Source organism: Limulus polyphemus, unplaced genomic scaffold (assembly GCF_000517525.1).
Source record: "Limulus polyphemus unplaced genomic scaffold, Limulus_polyphemus-2.1.2 Scaffold1741, whole genome shotgun sequence".
Classification (NCBI taxonomy): domain Eukaryota; kingdom Metazoa; phylum Arthropoda; class Merostomata; order Xiphosura; family Limulidae; genus Limulus; species Limulus polyphemus.
The window spans coordinates 154,411-175,873 of NW_013667351.1; the positions used below are offsets into that span (position 1 = coordinate 154,411).

At 34.2% G+C, this 21,463-nt stretch overlaps 1 protein-coding gene across 5 annotated transcripts in view; it reads left to right on the forward strand.

The window, feature by feature from the left end:
- Nucleotides 1-19,259, forward strand: part of LOC106464780 — a 46,878-nt gene extending 27,619 nt beyond the window's left edge. For 4 of the 5 annotated variants that reach the window (XM_022392578.1, XM_022392577.1, XM_022392579.1 and 1 more), the window contains exons 7-14: nt 2,534-2,725; nt 3,000-3,182; nt 9,541-9,696; nt 11,040-11,169; nt 12,443-12,510; nt 15,905-16,376; nt 16,738-16,921; nt 18,710-19,259. In XM_022392578.1, coding sequence (XP_022248286.1) covers nt 2,534-2,725; nt 3,000-3,182; nt 9,541-9,696; nt 11,040-11,169; nt 12,443-12,510; nt 15,905-16,376; nt 16,738-16,921; nt 18,710-18,716 — 1,392 coding nt within the window. In that variant the 3' untranslated portion in view covers nt 18,717-19,259. Of the gene's footprint in view, nt 1-2,533; nt 2,726-2,999; nt 3,183-9,540; nt 9,697-11,039; nt 11,170-12,442; nt 12,511-15,904; nt 16,377-16,737; nt 16,922-18,709 lie in introns of those variants that run through there. The other variant, XR_002611824.1, reaches the window with a different exon arrangement.
- Nucleotides 19,260-21,463: the final 2,204 nt, after the last annotated feature.

A 21,463-nucleotide genomic window follows, 5' to 3' on the forward strand; every position in this document is an offset into this window, starting at 1 on the left:
CTTCATCTCCCATTCCTTTTCCTTCCTCACAAGATCTGGTTTACTGTCTTCGTCTGTTTGAAGATGTGAAAGAGCTTCTTCTCAAGAATGTTATAGAGCCCATGGTTCCAGTTTGACATCCACAAGAAATTAAGGAATTGGAGACCTGTCATTGAACTTTTCCATCTCAGTCAGTTTCTGAATCCCCCTTGTTTCTCCATGGAATTTTTTCTGTCTCTTTGTTGGGTTTTCACTCCAAGTATGTAGATGACCAAGTTGGACATGGCAGATGCATATCTTCATGTACCCATATCTCTTTCATGACTTTGTTTTCTTTGGTTCATTTACGAAGGGCTTATTCCAGTTCTGGGCTCTTCCATTCGGGCTTGCCTTGGCTTCTTATGTGTTTTTCCAAGTAGTCAAGGCCTTTGCTTGACATCACCATTTGTTGGGACTCTGGATTCATCATTTCATGGCTGACTGGCTTCTTCTGGCTCCTTCCCATTTGATGTCTTTTCACCCACAGTCATTTCCTCCTTTAAGAGGTAGCTAGGGAAGGTTAATTGATCAAGATGGAGAAGTCTGTGATTTCCCCTCCCAAGTACCTGATTTGTTTGGGGATTTTCTTCCTTGGAAGCGCTCATTCGCCTCGGGCATGCTCATATGTATTCTCTTTAGTGGAAACTCTGCAATCATTGGAATTTCCTCATGGATCATTTGGATCTTCTGGTTGTCCTTTCTGTTTCCATGAGATCCAATCTTGCTTGGTGGTTGGGCGTAGACAATACTCCAGTTTGTGTTTCTCTTCCACCTTCTCATCTGGATCTGCATCTTTTCACAGATGCTTTTCTTGTAGGCTGGAATGCTTTTCTCGATGCAGAGGAGACTTACAGGACTTGGTTTTCAGTCAAATCTGGCTTCATGTCAATCTTCTGGAGCTCCTGGCAGTTCATTGAGCCAGGTCTCATTTCCTCTATCTTCGACAGAGGAGGGTGGTTATGGTGCATTCTGACAACTCCTTGGTAGTCTCCTACATCACCAAGCAAGGGGTACCAAATCCAGGTCTCTTTGTTTTTGGATGCTGGAACTCGTATTCTGGGCTGACGAGCACCGGATACAGTTATTAGCTTGCCATATTCCAAGTGCATTAAATCTGATGGCAGATCGGTAGTCACATCCACACAAAGGGCATGCCTGTTCCAGAAGTGTTGTGGTCCCCCTTATGTATGCTCTCTTTCAATTCATGTGCTCACTTATTGGATTCTCTATGGTTGCTTTCTGTGGTGGGTCTCCTGTTTTCTCTGTTATGATGATCCCTCCACCTGTTAAATGTATGATTCTAGCTATTGCGTGAGTGGATTTATGTATCATATCGGAAGTTATCTTTTTTTTACACTGAAAATAGATTTCCGATAGATACTTATCTCCACCCTTTTTATCCACTTCTGGTGTTCCTATGTTTTCTGGTGTGTCTAATCTCAAAAGTGAGGTACACATAATGTAATACAGAGGGAGCCAACTACTCTGAGAGTGTCATGCTCCTGTTGGTGGAGGGTTGTTGCACAAGCTAAGCATGCTAAATGAGCAGCTCGAACTGAGGGTTATAAAGACTAGTATATCAAGTGAGGAAATTTATTTTCAATATGTTCGATTGAGAAAAGATAAGTATCTATTGAAAACGTATTTTCAGTGTAAGAAAATTATAACTATAGTCACATGTTTGTTGATAGCATGAGAGTAACTGAACATGGAAAGGCTTTTCGTTATTTAGAGGTAAGTATCAGCATGAAATTCACTGTAATTCAAATAATTTTAAATTTAAATGGAAAGATATACTGAAGCTCAAAAAAGAAAGAAAGAAAATGATACACAAGTGTAAAAAACAAACATCAAAGAATTAGGAAGTTAATTGGAAATATTTTATTTATAAATTTGTATTCCTACAAAAATAATGAATTTTGGATAGAAATGTCTTTTGGAAAACTTTGTGAACAATAAAACTGAAGAACTAAGTGTTATAACAAATGTGATACACAAATTTCAAATCAAAGAACATTTTGAAGGAAACTTAGAGTAATGTGCATACTGTTGACCAATAAGTGTTAATAGTGAAAGTACTACATGTAACATGGAACAATAGAACAACCTTTGAGGAAAAAAGTAAAAAATGGGTATTGTAGGCAGCAAACAACTCATTAGAAGTGGTAAAAATCTGTATTTTTAGGATATTGTATTTGTTTATAGATTCTTAACATTTAGTAACTTTGACTTTCTCAAAATTTTAATAATGATTTTGCCAGTTCACCTGATTAGGTTTTAATTTTCACATTTTTTGGTATAAAGGACAAAACATTTTTGAAGTTTTCTGCATTCCATTCATTATAAACTTTGTAAGACAAAGAAGATTCTGTATTGCCTTCAGCATTAAGAAAAGTAGTTTTTTTATTTCATCAAGTAATTATAGAAAAAAAACATATACTTTTTTGTTATTGAAATATTTTAGGTCTTGTAGGTGATTTTACAGATCATTATTGACTCTTTTTTTTGCGATTAGCCTTGTAATCATTGTATTGTTGGAGTGGCAGAATGTTTGCCCCTCACAGCCACATGTGGGTTACAAGAGCTGCAGAACAAGGCTATCCATTGGATCGGGAAGTATTTCGTCAGGATATGGACACAAAAAGCATTTGCTACTCTTCCAAATGACTTCCTCGAGAAATGTTACAAAAGTGCTCTTCAGAATTTAGTGAGTATTTCATTATTGTTTAGATTAAAAATTTATGTAATTTGCATACAAATAAAATTACTTTATTTGTATCATTTTTATAATTTTTATGCGAAGAGTATAAAAAGTTATGATTTGGTAAATGTTTTGTAGTTTTTCTTTTAACTTTTTATAACTAGGAAAAGAAAGAGGCAGTATGGTGTATGATATTGTAGAATTTAAATGTTGTTGTTTTTAAATGTAACTTCTGCTTTAAGGAATTATGCCTTTTTTAGAGGACTACTTTTTTCTCCAGACAGTTGAAACAACAGTGGAGATGCTGCTTAGTTGTGATCGTCTGATGACTTCACTGCCACATATTAAGTGGGCTGAACCGGTTTTTGGCTTAGTGACACGTCTGATTGAAGATTCTATAAGTTTTACGGCTCTCAATTTTGATAAAGTGTTGACTAGTGATGGATTTTTAGCTTTAGGAAAGGTAAGATCTTTTATGTTTTTTCTTTCCCTTAAATTTTAGAAAGTTCATCATGATGATTTATACAATTCCAAAACATAATTACCTCCTCTCACACTTATAGCTATTATTAAACTTCTAGGGTTTCCTCCTTTGCTCATCTAAGCATTCGTCTGATTTTTCTTTGCTTGCTCCAGTCTTTTATACCCAATTCAATTGCTCTTGGCAATATATATCTCATGACACTCTCCACCTACATCAATGCGCCCTCTATCCTGTATATAAGTACCTCATTAAAATAATGTTAATGCTGCTTTTTCTCAACAAAGCATTACTAACAGGTTTCACAGTAATATTATTGTTTGGAGATACTTTGAACATCATCCTTGTAATCTAGTTGATTTTTGTAATAATAATAATAAGAAATAGTTTTTTATATTCCTATTAACAAGCTGATTTACGGTATGAATTCCCGAATTATTATTTCCGGCATGGAGTCAAATCAGGTCTTCCCTGTCACTCTTCATTGAGACTTTCAGTGATCTTATTCGTAGTGAGATGGAGACATATATTCGATTCTGTGGTGTTCCTCCAGGGGGCTCTTAAGCTGCAATTGTAGGCGATTCTTGACATTGTGTTGAGAATTTAGATTTGCTTCTTCTTGTACCTTCTTTTAGTCTGTTGGCTTTTAAGTATCCCTGTGGGACAGTGGTGAGTTTGTGGATTCGCAGCGGGGTTTGATTCCCTATGGTGGATGCGGCAGATGGCCCAACGTTGCTTTGCTCTAACAAAACAAATTTACCTGACAAAATGTTGTTCCAATCAACAGTAATCAACACAGTCTGTAAATGACCTATAAAAAAAAGGAGGCCATTTTGGGATAAGCTGCCTTTGATTTGTTTTCTTCTGTTGGTTCATCAAGAATGTGATGTTTTAAGCCTTTCCTCGGTTGCTTTTGAGCCTGCATCTCACTTGATGGCTAAATGGTCTGGGAGCAAATTTTTAGTTTTCAATCCATTGACAGATATTGTGGTTCATGCTGGGAGGTTTACTTCTCAATGAAGGGAGAGTTATGCCTTCTCCAACACGGTTGTTGAAACTTTTTGATTTAGCCTACCACCATTTGGTGGAAGCATTTTCCAATCCTCAAATAATACATCTGGCCCTCGAATTTCGGGGTTCTAAGCGGAGTTTGTAGTTAACCTGAATAGATCAATGTCCCCTACTGGAACAGGGTAAGTCTACAGACTTACAACTCTAAAATCCAACATTTTGTTTTCCTTTCACTTCATTGATGACGAGCTGGATTCATTGTTAGCATGCATGTTGGTTCAATTGTCGGCTTCTACATTCCTCCCTGTTGTCATTGGAGTATCGAATTTCATCGCATCCTACAGGGGACCATAGTTCCACCCTATTCGAGAGGCCCGACCCCCAACATTGGCCCTTCAGTACATTGGTACCCAGAATAGATTCTGTCTATATCCAAGGGTTCTGCTGCTAGGTTGGATCCCCGCCAGCAATGTTGGTGATTATTGCATACCTTCAGGGTCTGTTGGGGTTCAGCTCTGAGAATTTCTGGAAGTGTGGTAACCTTAACCACAGATCTAGGAGCACTACAGTTCCTTGAGTCAGGGTTAGTCACTCAGTTCACATCTTCACCACTATTATCCACCCGACCTGTAGTGTTTCTGTCTCCTGTAGATCCTTGGAATTTGGAACTTAGTTCTAAGGCTATCAGAGTTTGGTTGGTCTGGAGGTAGTGAGAGAGTTGTGCTAGTACTTCTGGGGTTTTATTCCCATTGTTTGTTGGGCTTCAGAAGACAGGCGATTGGTATCCAATCATCGATCTTTCTCATTATATTAGTGCCTAGATTCTCCAGTTTTTACAAGTTACTCATTCCTCAATCTCAGTTGACATTTTTTACTTGTATTGTGGATGTCCAAGTTTGTTGTAGTCAGCTCCTATCTGCACATTGCCATATCAGCAAAAGTGTATTGAGGAGAGGTTCAACCCACTTCGATCAGAAGTGCCAACCATAACTCTTTTTTTTTTACCTGGCTCATTGGCAGGGATTTTGCATCTTCCACAATTGCCCTGTTTAAGGTGGCCTTATCAACTACTGCTCTATTCTCGTGACTATATATTATTTGAGTCCCCAGTACTCTCTGGATTCCTTAAGTCACTTTGGGTCCTTGATCCCAAATGACCATTCCAATTACCTAACAGGTATATTAAAGTTACATTACATGCTCTTTCTCAACACCTGTTTGTGAACTAATTCTTATATGGCATGTATCTCCTTTACCTGAAGGTTTATTTTTCATGAAATAGGTTGTCCTACAGACATCGCTGATGAGAGTGATTTGTGCTGTTTGTCCACAGACTTCTTTCTCATTCTCTCTACATCCTCATACTGGTTCTTCTTACCCACGGCACTGTCAGACAGGAAAGGGGATAAATCCTTTTCATCAACTCATCTGATAACTATTTCTCACTTCTGTGTCTGATCAGATATAGAGATGCTAGACAACGACTTTTTATTCTGGGTTCTTTTTGAAGGCGAGGAAGTTTCTGCAAGTCATGTCTAATCAGATTTGTTATATTTCTATGTCCTTAGCAGCCTGGTTGAATTGCTTGCTGGAGGACATTGTGTGAACTGATATGTGAACCTCCCCCAATACTTTTATCTCACATTACTTGCATGACTTGGCAGTATCTTCATCTAAGGGTTTTTTCCTACACCCTGTAGCTATCTTAACCATTTCTGTTAGATTATACAGAGGAGTGAGTATTTTCATTGCTACCTTTAAGGGTCCCTTACCTTGTTTTCACAGGATCCCACTCTGTGGTGAGTGTTGCACAGGCAGGTGTGCTTTTATCAAACCAATTCCACACTAGCAACCACTAATTCAATATACTTTATACAGGTTGCAACAGGCTCTGTAGAAATGAGGTGTTTCATAAGACCCCCTAAAGGCTGACTGGGTTGTATTACTGTACTATACTGGACTGCCACTCATGAACTATCATGAGTACAACATGAGGAGGTATCCTGCCCATCCCTGCCGATCATTGGATTGAATAAATCGGGGGTTGGTTTTCTTTTAAAAATTTAGGGAACTTGCTTCACCTATTGAACTATTCCTCAGGGCTCGCCAATGCACATTACTCCTTAGATTCTACTAGTCGAGCTAGGGAGTCTTTACCACACCCAGTTTCCAGTCACTGGGATGGTGGACAGAGGCTTTTCCTTCAGAGTGTTAGAGAGAATTCCTCCATTCTTGGGTGAAGTTGTGGTCCTTCCTACCTCGGTCTCAGGATGTTTTTTCTCAGATGTTGGTAGGAGTGGCACCAGCCCACGTGGGAACCTACTTATAATACCTGTTCAGATTTGATGCTCGGCAATATGGTTGAGTTGAGCATGTCCCTTCTTTTTGATCACTATTGTTTCAGTACATTGTATATGGAAGAGGGTCCATTGTCTCCTCATAATTCCAAACACAGAGTGGTCCCATCCTGGGTCCTTGGTTGAACACATAATTTACCTTGCTCACATGGTTGGGGAGTGAGGATGAGTGTTCATAATTCCAGACCAGATACATTCTGTTTCCTCAGATTGAGTGAGGCATACATGAGCCTGTCATTCCGAGCCTGGGGTGTCGCTTACTTTCTCGTTGTGATTCTGGTGGCTTGGAACACATCACTCTATGGCTACAAGTTGGGATCTACTCATAAGTATATCTAAATATAGTTTCCAGTCCAATTGCCCTAGCCATCAGTGTGGGATATAGGGACTATGGCCCTTTAATTCCAACCCAGAGTAGTGGAATCTTGGCGATCTGGTTTGGGGCCTGGCCTATAGTGTTGTTAAATTAGGTAAAATTCTACCCACATTGCATGAATTAAGTTCTGGGTGAAGAGCGTACCTGTTCCGGATGTAGTGCGGTTCCCCCACAAGGGTGCCAATCTTCTATTGACACACTCATGATATATGCAGATGCTTTCTGTATAGATAATACCCTAACTGGCCCTTCCACCTTATCAATTTGATGTTATAGCTGTAAGTGTGAGGGGAGGTAAGTATGTTTTGGAAGTTAACATTTTCCTAAATTAAAAATGTATTTCCAATAATACTTACCTCATCTCACACTTTACTGCCTTTCCTCCCCACCAAGAGCTGGTGTTAAAGACTGCAGATTGGGTCAGTCTTGAAAAAGTGATAACATTATCTGAATGAGGTACCAGAATAAAGAGTGCATTGACATAGTTGGAGAGTGTCACAAGATAAATATTGCCAAGGGCAATTGAGTAGGATATACAAGGCTGTAGCAAGCAAGAAAAAATCAGACCAATGCTTAGATGGGCAAAGAAAGAAACCCTGGCAGTCAAGTAATAGCTATAAGTGTGAGAGGATGTAGAGTATTATATGTTTTCAATTTAAGAAAAATGTTAACTTTCACTGTTGGTGATAAATGTTGTTTTGGGTTGTATATTTATTCATTTATTTACTTGTGTCTGGATCATGGCATCACCTTTAAATTCAGTAACTTTTTAAAATAAAGCTTTCATTGCATACAGTATAATCAGAAGTTAATATTGTTAGATTTTGTAAAAATTCTCTAATATTAGTTAAAAATCACCAAGTTTTATATATATATATATATTGTCAAAAATAATAATAATAATAATAAAACTGGATGATTTTATAACCTATTCTTTAATTTTTGTATCTGTATCACCAATGCAATTAACTATATTTAGTTACATTTAGTAATAAGACAGGTTGGTTAACATAATCTGTTATCACATTGGGCAGTTGGCAGCATCATGTTAGAGTAATTCCATATTGCTCTCTCTCACCTTAGCATCCATCTTAGTAATCCATAACCAACTGCCTTTCCATACTTAGGTTTGTTAATAAGACAGGTTAGTTAAGGTAATCCATTATCATGTTGAATGGTAGGCAGCATCATGTTAGAGTAATTCCATATCGCTCTCTCTCGCCTAACCGTCCACCTTAGTAATCCAAAGCCAATTCTTTTCCATTTAACATTCTTTTCACTGGAGCAATTTCTTTAAACTTGACCTTCAGTTATAATTTTTTTACGGTGACTTGTCTTTGTGATTTGAAATGTGCTTACAGTATCTCATCTTCGTGGTATTTACTTGTACATGGAAGCATTACAAGTTGCAGAAAAACACTCAAGACTTTAACAGTTCAATTTTTTTTAGTGTCTATGCTTCAAATCTTGTGCAAGGAATCACTTCAATTTGCTGAAAAACACTTCACTCTTCAACGTTTCACTTTTCTCAGTGTCTATGCTTCACAATTTGTTCAAGAACACTCCAGTCTCGAACAGTTCACCTTTCTCAGTGTCCGCTTCAAAATTTGTGCAATGCGACACTTCAAGTTGCCGAAAAACGTTATTATCTTCAACAGTTCACTTTCCTCAATGTCTATGCTTCAAAGCTTGTATGTTGCAAAAAGCCAGATCATTACTTTCAAAGGCCTTATCTGAATCATCCTCTTGATATTACTTCTTCTTCACATGGTGGATGAATTTTGAAATACACTTCTGGCTTTGCCTGTATCCATTCTGCATCTAGTTTTATAACTGCAATTGCATCTTATTGTACTGTTGGACACAAAATATATTTGTTATTTTAGGGTTTGGAATTTTTATCATCGATAAGATAATAGTGATGCGTTCATGATCATATTTCCCTGTTAGAAATTAAAGGTTGTACAGAAATCAATCTATTATCCCATGAATAGCTGTTTCAAAACTTCATATTGTTCATAAGTTGAATGGGTACCTCTTAAATAGCAAACAGTAATGTGTGTGTTAATTTTTGTTTGAAATGAGAGTTGTCCATGAAGGTCAACATTTAGCATTTTTTTAAATAGTTTAGAAGGTTTCAGACTTTATTAGATCAGGCAGTTCATTTAATTTTTGTTTATATGCATATAGTGAAAAATAAAATAACTTAGTTATAACTAATAGTAGGTGACAAAATAAATGATTATGAAATATATATTAACCAATAAAACTACTGTACACAATTTTTTTAATGTCAGAATCAATTCGTACAAATAATTTTGTTGTCTAATTTTTTCTTCATTTTAAAGAAACAAATTCCACATTTTTCAACTTGTGAAAAACCTATTTGATCTATTTTTATCCACCTTAAAGTTTTGCACAAGATAGTTTAACTACGGTATAAATCTTTGGGAATTCTTCTGAAGATAATCTTAGAGAAAATGTGTTTGCTATTTTTAAATTATAAAAAAAAATGTTACTAATATTGTAAAGACCACGTAGTCAAAATTACTTACACCGAGAGCATCAAGTGTTTTATAGATGTTTTTGGTTTAAGGGCCTGAGTTGGAATGTGACAGCTGTAGAGGACAATATTTGTACAGCGGTAGAAAAGTTGACTCCAAATGTTGCTTGCAGTACCTATGTACAATTGAGTCATCTGTTACCCATGGCAGAGTCACAGAACTCCCAGGGATTAGGGGATTGGACACAGGTTAGACAATTCTTGCTGTATATTTAGAATAGCTACTTGGTAATGTGTCATCTTTGTGCTAAACTGCTATAGTATTTAGGTTCAGTGTTGTCCAACAGGTAAGTATACAATTGAGTCATCTGCTCCCCATGGCAGAGTCACAGAACTCCCAGGGATTAGGGGATTGGACACAGGTTAGACAATTTTTGTTGGATATTTAGAATAGCTACTTGGTAATGTGTTGTCTTTGTGCTAAACTGCTATAGTATTTAGGTTCAGTGTTGTCCAATGGGTAAGTATACAATTGAGTCATCTGCTCCCATGGCAGAGTCACAGAACTCCCAGGGATTAGGGGATTGGACACAGGTTAGACAATTCTTGTTGTATATTTAGAATAGCTACTTGGTAATGTGTTGTCTTTGTGCTAAACTGCTATAGTATTCAGGTTCAGTGTTGTCCAGCAGGTAAGTATACAACTGAGTCATCTCCTCCCCTTGGTAGAATCACATAACTCCCAGGAATTAAGAGACTAGACACAGGTTAGAACATTCTTGCTGTATACTTAGAATAGCTACTTGATAATGTGTTGTCTCTGTGTTAAACTGGTGTAATATTCAGGTTCACTGTTGTCCAATAGGTAAGTATGAAGTACCAAAAAAACTGAAAGCTGAGGTTCTGCTAAGCAAAGCTTAATAAGAAACATCTCAGATATAAAGAAAGATATCAACACAAGGTGTACAACGATCACAAAGAACAGTTGATTGACCAATTGTGGTGCAATTTCTAAGTTCTGAACACCTGCACTATTTAAAGCTTGGGAGAAAGAGAAAAAGTGATATTTTTCTGTATTTGGCATAATTTCGTTTTCAAGTTTTATAACTCTCTCAAAACTTCTTACAATCACCATGATCCTGTGCTCTCGTGTGAGTTGTCCAGTGTTGAGAACTTCCAAGACCAATATCATGTATGAAGATGTGACCTTCAACTGGGGTGAAGGAGCTTCTAGGGTCATGCTTAATACAGTTCAACATCAACTTGAAACGAAGTTCAAAAACCTGAACATGGTCTTGAAAAACCTACTACAACATACACCAAAAATAAAGATATATTTATTTTCTATGTTACGAAAGGGTTACAATTATAATATTGGCATATTACATTGTGAATAACAAAATAATAAACTTGTAAATGACATATAATGGTTAGAATTAACAAGCCTAAGCTAGGTTAAAATATACTCCACATAATTAGAAGAAAAGTCTAGTTGAACTGTAATCTAGCTGTATTTTCTTGTTTTTTCTGAGTCTGGTATTTGATAAATGGTGTTGTTAATAAAAAATTACAAGCATATGAAATGTTTGCAGAATTTTCTTGAGCTCCTGCGTCATCTTCAAAGACTTTGTGAACGTTTTCTGATCCAACATGCAAACCTTGTGGTCCATTGTTTAAATTGGAATCTTCTGCCTTCAGAAGCTCAGAAAAAAATCAAAGATTGTAGGTTTTTTAAAATATTTAAATCTTGGTCATGCTTTTAAAACTTTGGTTAAAACTTCACAGTTATATATTACATACTAAAGCTTACAAATCACAGCAAAAATTACTTTTAATTGTACATCATAAACATTTGTTTCTTTTAACAAAAGGTTTTATACTTTTTAAGAGATGTCATGTTTACGTGAAACATCAAACTTCATCAGTTTTACTTTATTTATTCAGCCATAAAAATACTGTACAATACTAAAATGGGACAAGTTTTCATATAAGAAAATTACTTGCATGAAAAATTTTTTTATTTGAAAGCCAGAAAAATAAAATCTGATATTAAAATTCATGAAATTTAAAGAGACATACGGTTCTTGATTGTGTTTTTTTTTTGCTTGATAAGCATTAAGTAGTGTTAAACAAGTTTGAAACGTGTTTCAAACTTCCAGATTTATCATTTCAATTACTGCTTTCGTGTATATCACAAAAGGTTTTCAAAGTTTGACAACTTTTGTAAAAATGTATGTTTATTTGATAATCAGTAACCACATTTTTCATTGTGTTAAAATGCTGAGTTTACTGGGTTTTTTTTTTACTCCGTGTGTTCTCAGGAAGTGCAAAAGTTAAGTTTATGATAAAGAAAATAATTAAGCAAATTTTTCATTTAGCAATGTATTTAAGGTATTCTCAGGAAGTGCAAAAGTTAAGTTTATGATAAAGAAAATAATTAAGCAAATTTTTCATTTAGCAATGTATTTAAGGTATTCTACCAGTAAGATTTTCTTCTTTTTAGAATAAATAGTAGATAAACACAAAGTTATAGTAATTTTCTAAATTTCCAATAGTATATTTGTTATACAAAAATAAACCTTCATGTTACTGGATTATTAAATTTTTAATCTCTGAAAATCGTGTTCAAAAATTAAAATTCTTTTGTATGTTTTGCTATTTTTGTAGTTTTCAACTTAAGTAACAGTTGTAGTTAAAATGGTATCACTTCATTGTCTAAGAATGTATATCTTAAAGATAGAATTATTGTCATGCTTTAGTTGTTTCTGTAAGGATGTGGCTTTTGAAAATTACCATATTTTAATCTTCACTTAGATTAATAATAACATGGTAAAACTGGAAGACTTTTTGGTTTAAAAAAAAAGGTGTTTTCCTGATATTTTATGAAACGTTCGAATCAATGAAAGTTAAATAAAAATGTGAAAGTCAAACTTAACATATCATCTACTGGTGGAACTTTTTAAATAGAAATTTATTCAGTATTTTGGTCTTTCAGCTGCAGTTATTGTAATTGAATTTGAAAAGCCAACAGCACCACCACCACGATTGTCAAGTTTACTGCAGGTGAGGTTTTGATTCAGGGTGAAATATATTGGATGACAAAGAATAATCACAGTTAGCTGTGGATATTCAACAAAGAACAAGATCTTATTTAATTGTAATTTTCTATCTGAATGGATTATTATCACAGGCGAACAACATGCTTGCCTTATGATGTATTAATAGAATAAATTTTATGGTTGATGTTACTTCTCTATGTTATATGTGTAGGAAGAACCTAAACATTGTACTCTCTGTATTAACACTTTCACCATGAGCATCTTTTTCTGTGCACGTCATGAGGTTTTAGTGAGTTACATTCAATATTTAATTAAATTACTTTATGATCATGGTATAGGAATAAACTTGGCATCCACTTTTTTTATTTAATATTATATAAGCTTTAAGATTCTAATTTCATAATGAAATCTAAAAAAAATCCTCAATTTCCTCTAGTATGAGAATTGTGACATTTGATCTCTAGGTATGCCCTCTTCTTTAATTTGTTTTCCACCCATCCAAGAAGTATGAAATTTAATGTAATTTACTTATTATAATGTTGTCATTGCTCAGACAAAGCATAATTTTTATAGCCTTCAATCTTATTTGGTTACAGAGCCATAAGCTAGAAAATCAGACCCCTCTTGCCATACTCACCCGTCATATCCTCTCTTTCACAAATTGCCAGTAGTTCTCTCTGACGTTAAATACTATATTATTTATAACCAATAGAAAGCCAAGATTTTTAACTATCAAATGATGTATTATATTATGTTGTTTTTTTGGACAGAGAATTGTCTATTTTGCTTTCATTTCAAACTTTATTCCCACAGGAAACACATCTACAAGCTAAGCTGAATTTTTAACGGCTCTTGCCTCATAGTTAGAAAGCCAGACACATTGTGATAGTTATAGGACATTGTCTGCTTTTGCTTGTTATTATTCTGTGTGTTTTTGATATTATTTAGTTAAATAAAATACTATTTAGTGCAGTAGTACCATTGATATAAAAAATATGCTTAAGTTTCATCGACAGTCAACAGCAAAAAAAATTTAAGACCCAGGTAATAACTTCATTTTTTTGTTTTTCATGTGTATTCTCTATTTATTATTATAAATGTAACTAAAACATAAAAACAAGAAACTTTTTAGGTTAGATTGGGTAAAGTAAATAATAATAATAATAAATTTTCACGAGATACACTTGCGAGCAACTCGTGACTAGTCTGTTATGTAATTTGATAGGTTAACGTAAGCTACATGTTTGCCTTATGATTTATGTATGTGATGGGAATATTCATTGGACACAGTTCAAAGGACAATAAAACATAATTTAAGTATAAACAGATCTATTCTGTTATGTGTTTAAAGCTATTTAAGATAAACAAATGTAGTTTCATGCTACAATTTGAACTCTTTTATAGAAAGAAAAAAGGGTAATTTAGATTTATCTAATTTTTTTTTGGTGGTTACAAGGTTGATCAATTTGAATAACCTCATATAGAGTTAGGGTAGAGAAAATAACAGATGAAATATAAAGTTTTACTTAAAAAAAGAAATTGAAATTTACTTTGGAAGTTTTAGAGATTACACAAATAAAATTTGAGCATTTTCAGGTTTTAATCATAACATGAAAATCACTTTGCTCTTGAAACAGTCAACAACTTAACTATTTATATATTTATGGAGAAGTTTTTAGTGAAAGTACATCATTAAAAATTTTTTTTTCTCTACAAATGACTCTTAATGATTACTGAAACCCTGCGAAATTTCATGAAGATACACAAAACATATTAAAAGTTATAGTATGGAAACTATAAATGTCAATTTGGGGTCCCAAACTCAGCTGATTAGGCCAAGCCCTTAGTGAGAGAGTTAATCAACTTTATTATTGTAATTACAGCTAAAAGATGTGGCTTTCTTACAAAGTACACAAAGTATTGAAATGTTACACTGTTCTGAGATTTCTTTTTAAGAGTTAACTTATTCTGCTGTTTTAAATACTAAAGCTTTGTAGACAGTCCCATTATACTTAAAAGATAGTATCTTAGGCTTTATAAATGTGAAGTGTACTTATCAAAGACAGGCAAGGTGTGTTGCTAATATGTGACTTTGGATGGTTCAGACCACATGTAACCTGTTATAACTAATGGGACAATTATATGTGGAATATGAAATGATAAATTCTCATATTTCAGGCATTTTATTTCTTTATACATTATGAAATATAGTTTTGAGCAAATATAACGAAAAAAATAATGCTTTAGGATGTGGAATCTCCCCAGGAGAAAAAATTGGACAGCCAGAGCCCTACTTGAATAAATTATTATTTGGGTGTCAACAAAGATGAGTGTAGTTATCTGTGAAAGTTTAAAAATTTTTTTTAAATGTTTAGAAAATATAGGTATTCAGATAAATCTTTGAGAAGAAGGTTTTTAAAAGTTATGTTTGAATGCCAGAAAATGCAAAAGTTAAATGTAGTTGCAAATGGTAATTTGAAATAACCAGTTTATTGTGTTCAAAATAGTTCTAAATCCATAACAAAACTATAATTTTTTTCTTAGAACACTTGCATTATTCTTTCCCAACCACTGCTACATTTCTTTCTTTTTTTTTTTAAGTGACATACCATTTTAAGTTCAAAAACTAGAAAAATAAATAACATTTGTTAAAATAAATAAAGGAAGTAGAAACTGAGAAACAGTCAGAGAACTAACAACAATCAAGTAACAGATGTATTAAATAAGCCACATATTAGTATTGCAAGATTATGCTGAATGAAATGGAAAACTTACTATTGGTTCAAACATAAATTATTTGAATAAGTGAAGAAAGATAAGCACATAGGAATAAATAAGAATGCAATAGAGCTTAAGAATACTTAGTTAATTTCCATTGTGATACTAATTACTCGAGTTATACCCATATCAAATGGGTATAAGATATATATGTTTAAGATATATTTCTACACTTGGGTATATGCCCTAAATACCTGAAGATTTGAGCAGTTTTTCCTGTTATATCCACTGATGTTTAAGTGCAGGCTTTGCTGATCTATGTAAATATACATTAAATGAGTAATAATAGTTTTGTATTTCTTTGCTGAATAAATTAAAAAAGTATTTGTGTACATTATACACCTAATAATTGTGTGTGTTTATAGATACCTTAGAATTGAGTGAAAAATGTCCTTTAATTTTGTAGAAATTATTTGTATAAGTAAATATCGCATAGTTTAGAAGGTGTACCACTAACTGCACATTAACTCTGGGTTGGTGGAACATATTTCTTTGGTTTTTAATTGTATTGAATCTACTATGTTACATGTTGTTAGGGTAATGCTCCATAAAGTTAGGAAATAGTAGATACAGTTGCCAGCAAATAAAGGTCTCAAATAACTTATAATTTTGTTGCATAGAAATCCAAGAAGACGCGAGGAGGAGGAGATGGCTTAGATTCCGGTGATAAATATGCTACGTATCCTGTTAAATCAAAAGATAAGTTGAAAAATGAACCTAAACAGGGAAAGGAACTGTTGCCTAAGCAAGACACTACATTAGTTCCTTTTAAAAAAAACGAGTTTCCTGATGAGCAGTCAAAAAACAGAAATGATATGACATCCACTGTTGGGACAGTCCCTGCGAGTTCTCTAACGGAATGGTCGATGACTAAATCCTGTCATGATCAAGAAGTAACTAAAAACTTGAAGAATAAAAAAGAAAATGAAAACAGTGCAAATTCTCCAGATGTTTCTATGACAACTTCTGTGACGTCTGTTGAAGATTTTAGCTTTAGTACATCTGTCAGTACTGATAGACACTCAGATCCAACACTGTCAGAAAAGTCTAGACAACAGACTTTTACTAGTGAAACGGATGAAATGCTGGAAGGTATGAAATCTTAGTTCTCAGCTTGATCTATACAAGGCCTATAGAATAAATGAGATAAGTACTGTGTATGTATGTGTGTGTGTGTTGAATTTAGTTTTTTTATGAAGTTGAGCATTTCTTCTGTGTAAGAGAAAAAATAAAGCTACAATATATGTAAAATATTGCTTTTGAAACTAAACATCTTAAATTATTTAATATAAAGACAGTATTGAAACAAATACTGTTTTTGCTTTTAACTTTCAAATCTCAAACAGCTAATGTGTGAAAGTATTATACCTTTGAATATAATCTTTGACCAGATTAACAGTCGGTGATTTATATAATATTTTGAGATAATTCTTGTTCCCTCCCCCCCTGTTAGTGACATCTGGAGCTAGATTGAAGCCCAGGAGCAATGCTACATCACCTACAAAAGATATTTCCCCCTCTAGAGCTCATCTGACTGAAATAACGGACACTCCAAAATATCGGCGATTCAAACTTGGAAGTGCTTCTCCATCTCGCCTTCCTAAAAAAAACAGGTTGTGCTCTTTCTTCTCTAGCAGGTAAGAATAGTCAAGTTGCAAAGGTTTCTCCTTTTACAGTAAAACAGGATACCAGACTTTACAGTTCAGATAGTTCTGGCCAATGTTTGCTTTCAGAAACTAGATCTGTTGTGTCACCAGCTAGTAGTTTCTCTCCACTGTCCTCTGGAGGAAGTGAAGGTGGGGAGTTGGGAAAGGACCTAGTGACAGAAATTGATGTGGAGTCAACCTTGGTTAATCATTGTCTTCAAGAAGCAGAGTTGTTGGAGCAGGAACTACAGAGAAAGCTTCAAAACCAGCATCGTTCTGTAAGTCGTGATAAGACAAAAGAGTGTAGTGAGAGACCTATCATAAATGCGGGGGTCTCTACCAGTTCCGATGCTGAATCTCCTCGTAAGTACCCTAGCAAATCACCAAAAAGAGCCCCAGTTAGGGTTTCTCGTGAGCTATCAGCTCGTAGGAGTTCTGCTTTCTGTGCATCAGGAACAGCAAATCGTAGTGTATCTGTAACTACTCCCTCATCACGAGCTGGGGTTCAGAAAAAGAAACCACCCTCCCCAAGGGTATCACGTTCATCAGATAGATTTAATGCTCAGTCTCCTGAAAATGCAAGATTGAGCAGTTCAGTTGATCACTTACCATTCTCATCTCGTATCACTTCTTCTTCTCGTGCAGCACTACGTTTCAGAGCAGGAAGCAGAGAAAAAATAAAACATGGCACACCAGGATCCAAATAAAATTTTTTGTGCTATGAGCTTGATATTTGTAACATTTATGTGTGAAATTAGATTTCTTTTTACATATTTCAGGTGAGTCTAACCTCTTCACCTTTGGTAATAAAGAAGCAACTTATAATGAAGATATCAATCAGAAAGAATTTTCATTAAGTTCTGTCTTACAGCTAGCTATAGTCAATAAGGAAAAAATATGTACAGATATTTCTTTGTCACTTATCAGCAAAACAAAAGTGAATTTAATTTAGTATTTAAAAGTATTTTAAGTTCTAACAGATGGCTGGAAATCACTATGAAAAATTTGATGAATTAAAGCCATTCACTTATTGATCAACTGCCAGTAAAAAGATTTACTCGCAACTTCTGTTCCAGTAATAGTATTTCTCAGTGAAAGCCACATTTGTAGATAATATAGTGCTTATATGAATGTAGATCAGATATTAGATCTGATATTTAAGGAATCAAAAGCTCTGTGGGGTTGTTTATCATCTGTGTGGTTAAAAAAACAAAACATTTCAAATGCCAGAAGTGAATGGCAAAATTCATTAAAAACTTTGAGTCTGTCTCAGATGTTACTAACTTCCTGCTCAATTGCAAGGATTCTGGATATATTTCATTTGTTGTAGAAAAAAATATGTATGATATTTAAAGCAATAGTATTATTCATATTTGCTGGAGAAATATCTCATATTGTGGATTAATGGAAATTGTGTTAATAACAAAACTCATGCTAGATTATTAAGCTTATTCGGGTTAACCCTTTTCATGATTTGTCCAAGATAACTCTGGCACCTTTCATGTTTCGAAAAATATTTGCCCAAGTTAATTTGGGCAAACCATTTCTTGCCATATTTTAAATTATTTACCCAAATTTATTCACATTTTATTATGTATTACAATCATTGCTTGCTAGATAGCGTTGGAAATGCTGTTTTTAGCTGATCTGTATGAGATTTATTCTGAATTATGGGTCCATTTCTCTAGTCAGTAGAATGCATTGTTTTCTGGTAGGAGAGTAAGTTTTATGTTTGTTACCTGTAGATTGTTTTATGCTTTATTTGTGTTCCACTTTTAGTTGGTGAAATGGATATTGAAAGTTATAATGATTGCGATGAAATTGAAAACAGCTTTTCTGGAAGTGGAACTACTATCTCAGAACAGAGTAGTTTAGATGGGGACAATTATGGCATTGCCTTATTACAATCTTGGGTATGGTGCAAAATTGACACTACCAGGCAACTTTTCCTTTCTCCACCTAGATTCAAATTTCATTGATATTGTCCCTAATGGGGGGCATTTTTTAGCTTTTTTCTTTCGATGTTCTATTAGTAGATGTGATAACAGAAACAAACTATTATGCACCTCAGTGTCTCTAAGCATGTCAAAGGAGGTTTTCTCAATCTTGCTGCGGTCAGTGGCATCCCAGAACAAATGACAAGATGCATACATTTTTGACATCATAATTTTACAGAGTTTTGTGTGTAAACCTGAAGAGCAACTCTATGGGTCCAAGAATCCTTTCATTACCACAGTTCTTTCTCCAAAATTATGTCTCACTGAAGGTTTATAATTTTGAAACAATACATTCATATCTCTGACAATGGTACTTATAACCCAGAAAATCACCTAAGTCCAAAGCTGAATAAGATGTGGCCTGTTTTTGAGTATCTGTATGAACAGGGAGATGGCTAAAGGACGACTTGTACAGTTCAGTACATTCCTTTAAAAAGTGCCAGATTTAGCATCAAGACGTTCATACCTTGTGAAACAAAGTCAGGATATATCTGTTCAAGTGTAACTTACACAGGAAAAGGGACAGTTGTTGATGAAGATTATAAAGAACTTCCTGTGTTGTTGCAGATTGTGATGTCATTGTTGAAACCTTTACTGGACAAGGGTTGCTGTCTAACAATGGACAATTGTTAGACTTGTCCACAACTATCAGACATACTCATTTCTCATATCACTGACATGTATGGGATAGTAAAATTTATAAGAAAAGAAAAAAACTTGAAGAAAGGGGAAATAATAGCATATCATTGTCATGTGCTGGAAGGATAACAAAAAATGATGAAACCCTGCTTTCAGCTGTTCATAATGCTGGAATGGATGTCGAGAAAAGAGGAGAGGTGAAGAAGAAAAAGCTAAAAGTAGTCATTGATTATAAAGACGCTATGGACGGCATTGACAGAGTTGACTAACATTTATCATACTGTCCCATTCCAAGAAAGGAAGAAAGAAGAACAACCATTTTAGAATTCATATGTTTTGTATTCCAAAACAGGAGGTCAGAGGAAACATTTGGAATACAGAATGGTGGTGATTGTGAAGATGATAGAAAAGTACCATTCTCCCTCGAAAGGTGGGTGTTCAAGGACAACACCAAATTCACTTTGCCTGACAGAATGCTACTTTCCCAACATCATAATACCTGCCACAGAAACTAAGACTAACCCATCGAGACAGTATGCTTTGCTCAAAGGGATTGAAAAAGAAAGAAAGTGAGTCAAGAAAGCAGATACTATTGTCCAGATTGTGATGTTGTATTTCGTGCTGCGCCTTATTTCCCAGCATACCATACCATGACAGATTTTTAGAAAGTGGGCATTTTATTTTCGAATAATTACTCTAATATCTCTCATAATATAATATCGTTATATTTTGCAATAAACACTGAAAAAAAATTGTTCTTATTGTTTACTGGAGTTTCATTGAAATAATATATGTAACATTTATTTATTGAGTGGATTTTGTGCAGAAATTTGATAATTTTGGTTCATTAATAGATAAGGATAGGCTATCAAAAAGTGAAATAAAAAACTTGCTCTTATATTGAGCTCATTTTCAAAAAAAGCCTGACGTGGAAGTGGTTAACTGATGTGTGCTACGTAGTGGGTACACGAATCTCTGTTACATTTGGTAGAAAAACTTGCAATGCTTAATGATGAAATATAACAAATATACTCAAAGATATTACCAGGTAGGAAAAAGGTAAATTTGTATACAAAGGTTAATTTGTTTTGTGATAAATTCCTAACTTTTCAGTAAGTAGTAAGCACATTTACAAAATGTTTTTTTGTTACTTTCATCGTGTAATTTTTGAGATCTAGTTTTAGTGGGGAGTGTTTAGTTATCTTTCAGGAATTTACCCGTGTCTTAGATCATTTTTTTTTTTTTAGAATGGCATATACGTACTGAATTAATTAAGATTTCATCCAATCATAGCTGTTAGAACTGTGTACACACCTGTGAATAGGGTTATTATTTTGCTGTGTGAAACACAGTAGGTTTACAGCACGTGAATAAGCTTTGGTTATTGGAACAGTGTTGTGGTTTGGATGTTCAGTCTTTCTTTAGTCTTTATTGTTTATTAATCTTTTATTCAAAAGTGCAACATTTTCTACTTTTAATGTTGGATTCTTTAGTTTGACAGTTCAGTCATTTCATATTCTTGAAAAAAAACAACACAAAAATCATGTATGGAGTGTATATACGAAGCTGGAAAATCATGTATGGAGTGTATATACAAAGCTGGAAAATCATGTATGGAGTGTATATACAAAGCTGGAAAATCATGTATGGAGTGTATATACAAAGCTGTTCATGGCAAAAATTACCTAAATGATAATTTTCTAAACTAAAACAGTAATAATAAATTTTTTACTGTTTTATTGTCAAATATATATGTCATGAATAGATAGCAAAATATGTAGTATGAGCATTGTTGTATGTGTAAACAAACTAAAATCAGCTTTAATATGTGGTATGAGCATTGTTGTATGTGTAAACAAACTAAAATCAGCTTTAATATGTGGTATGAGCATTGTTG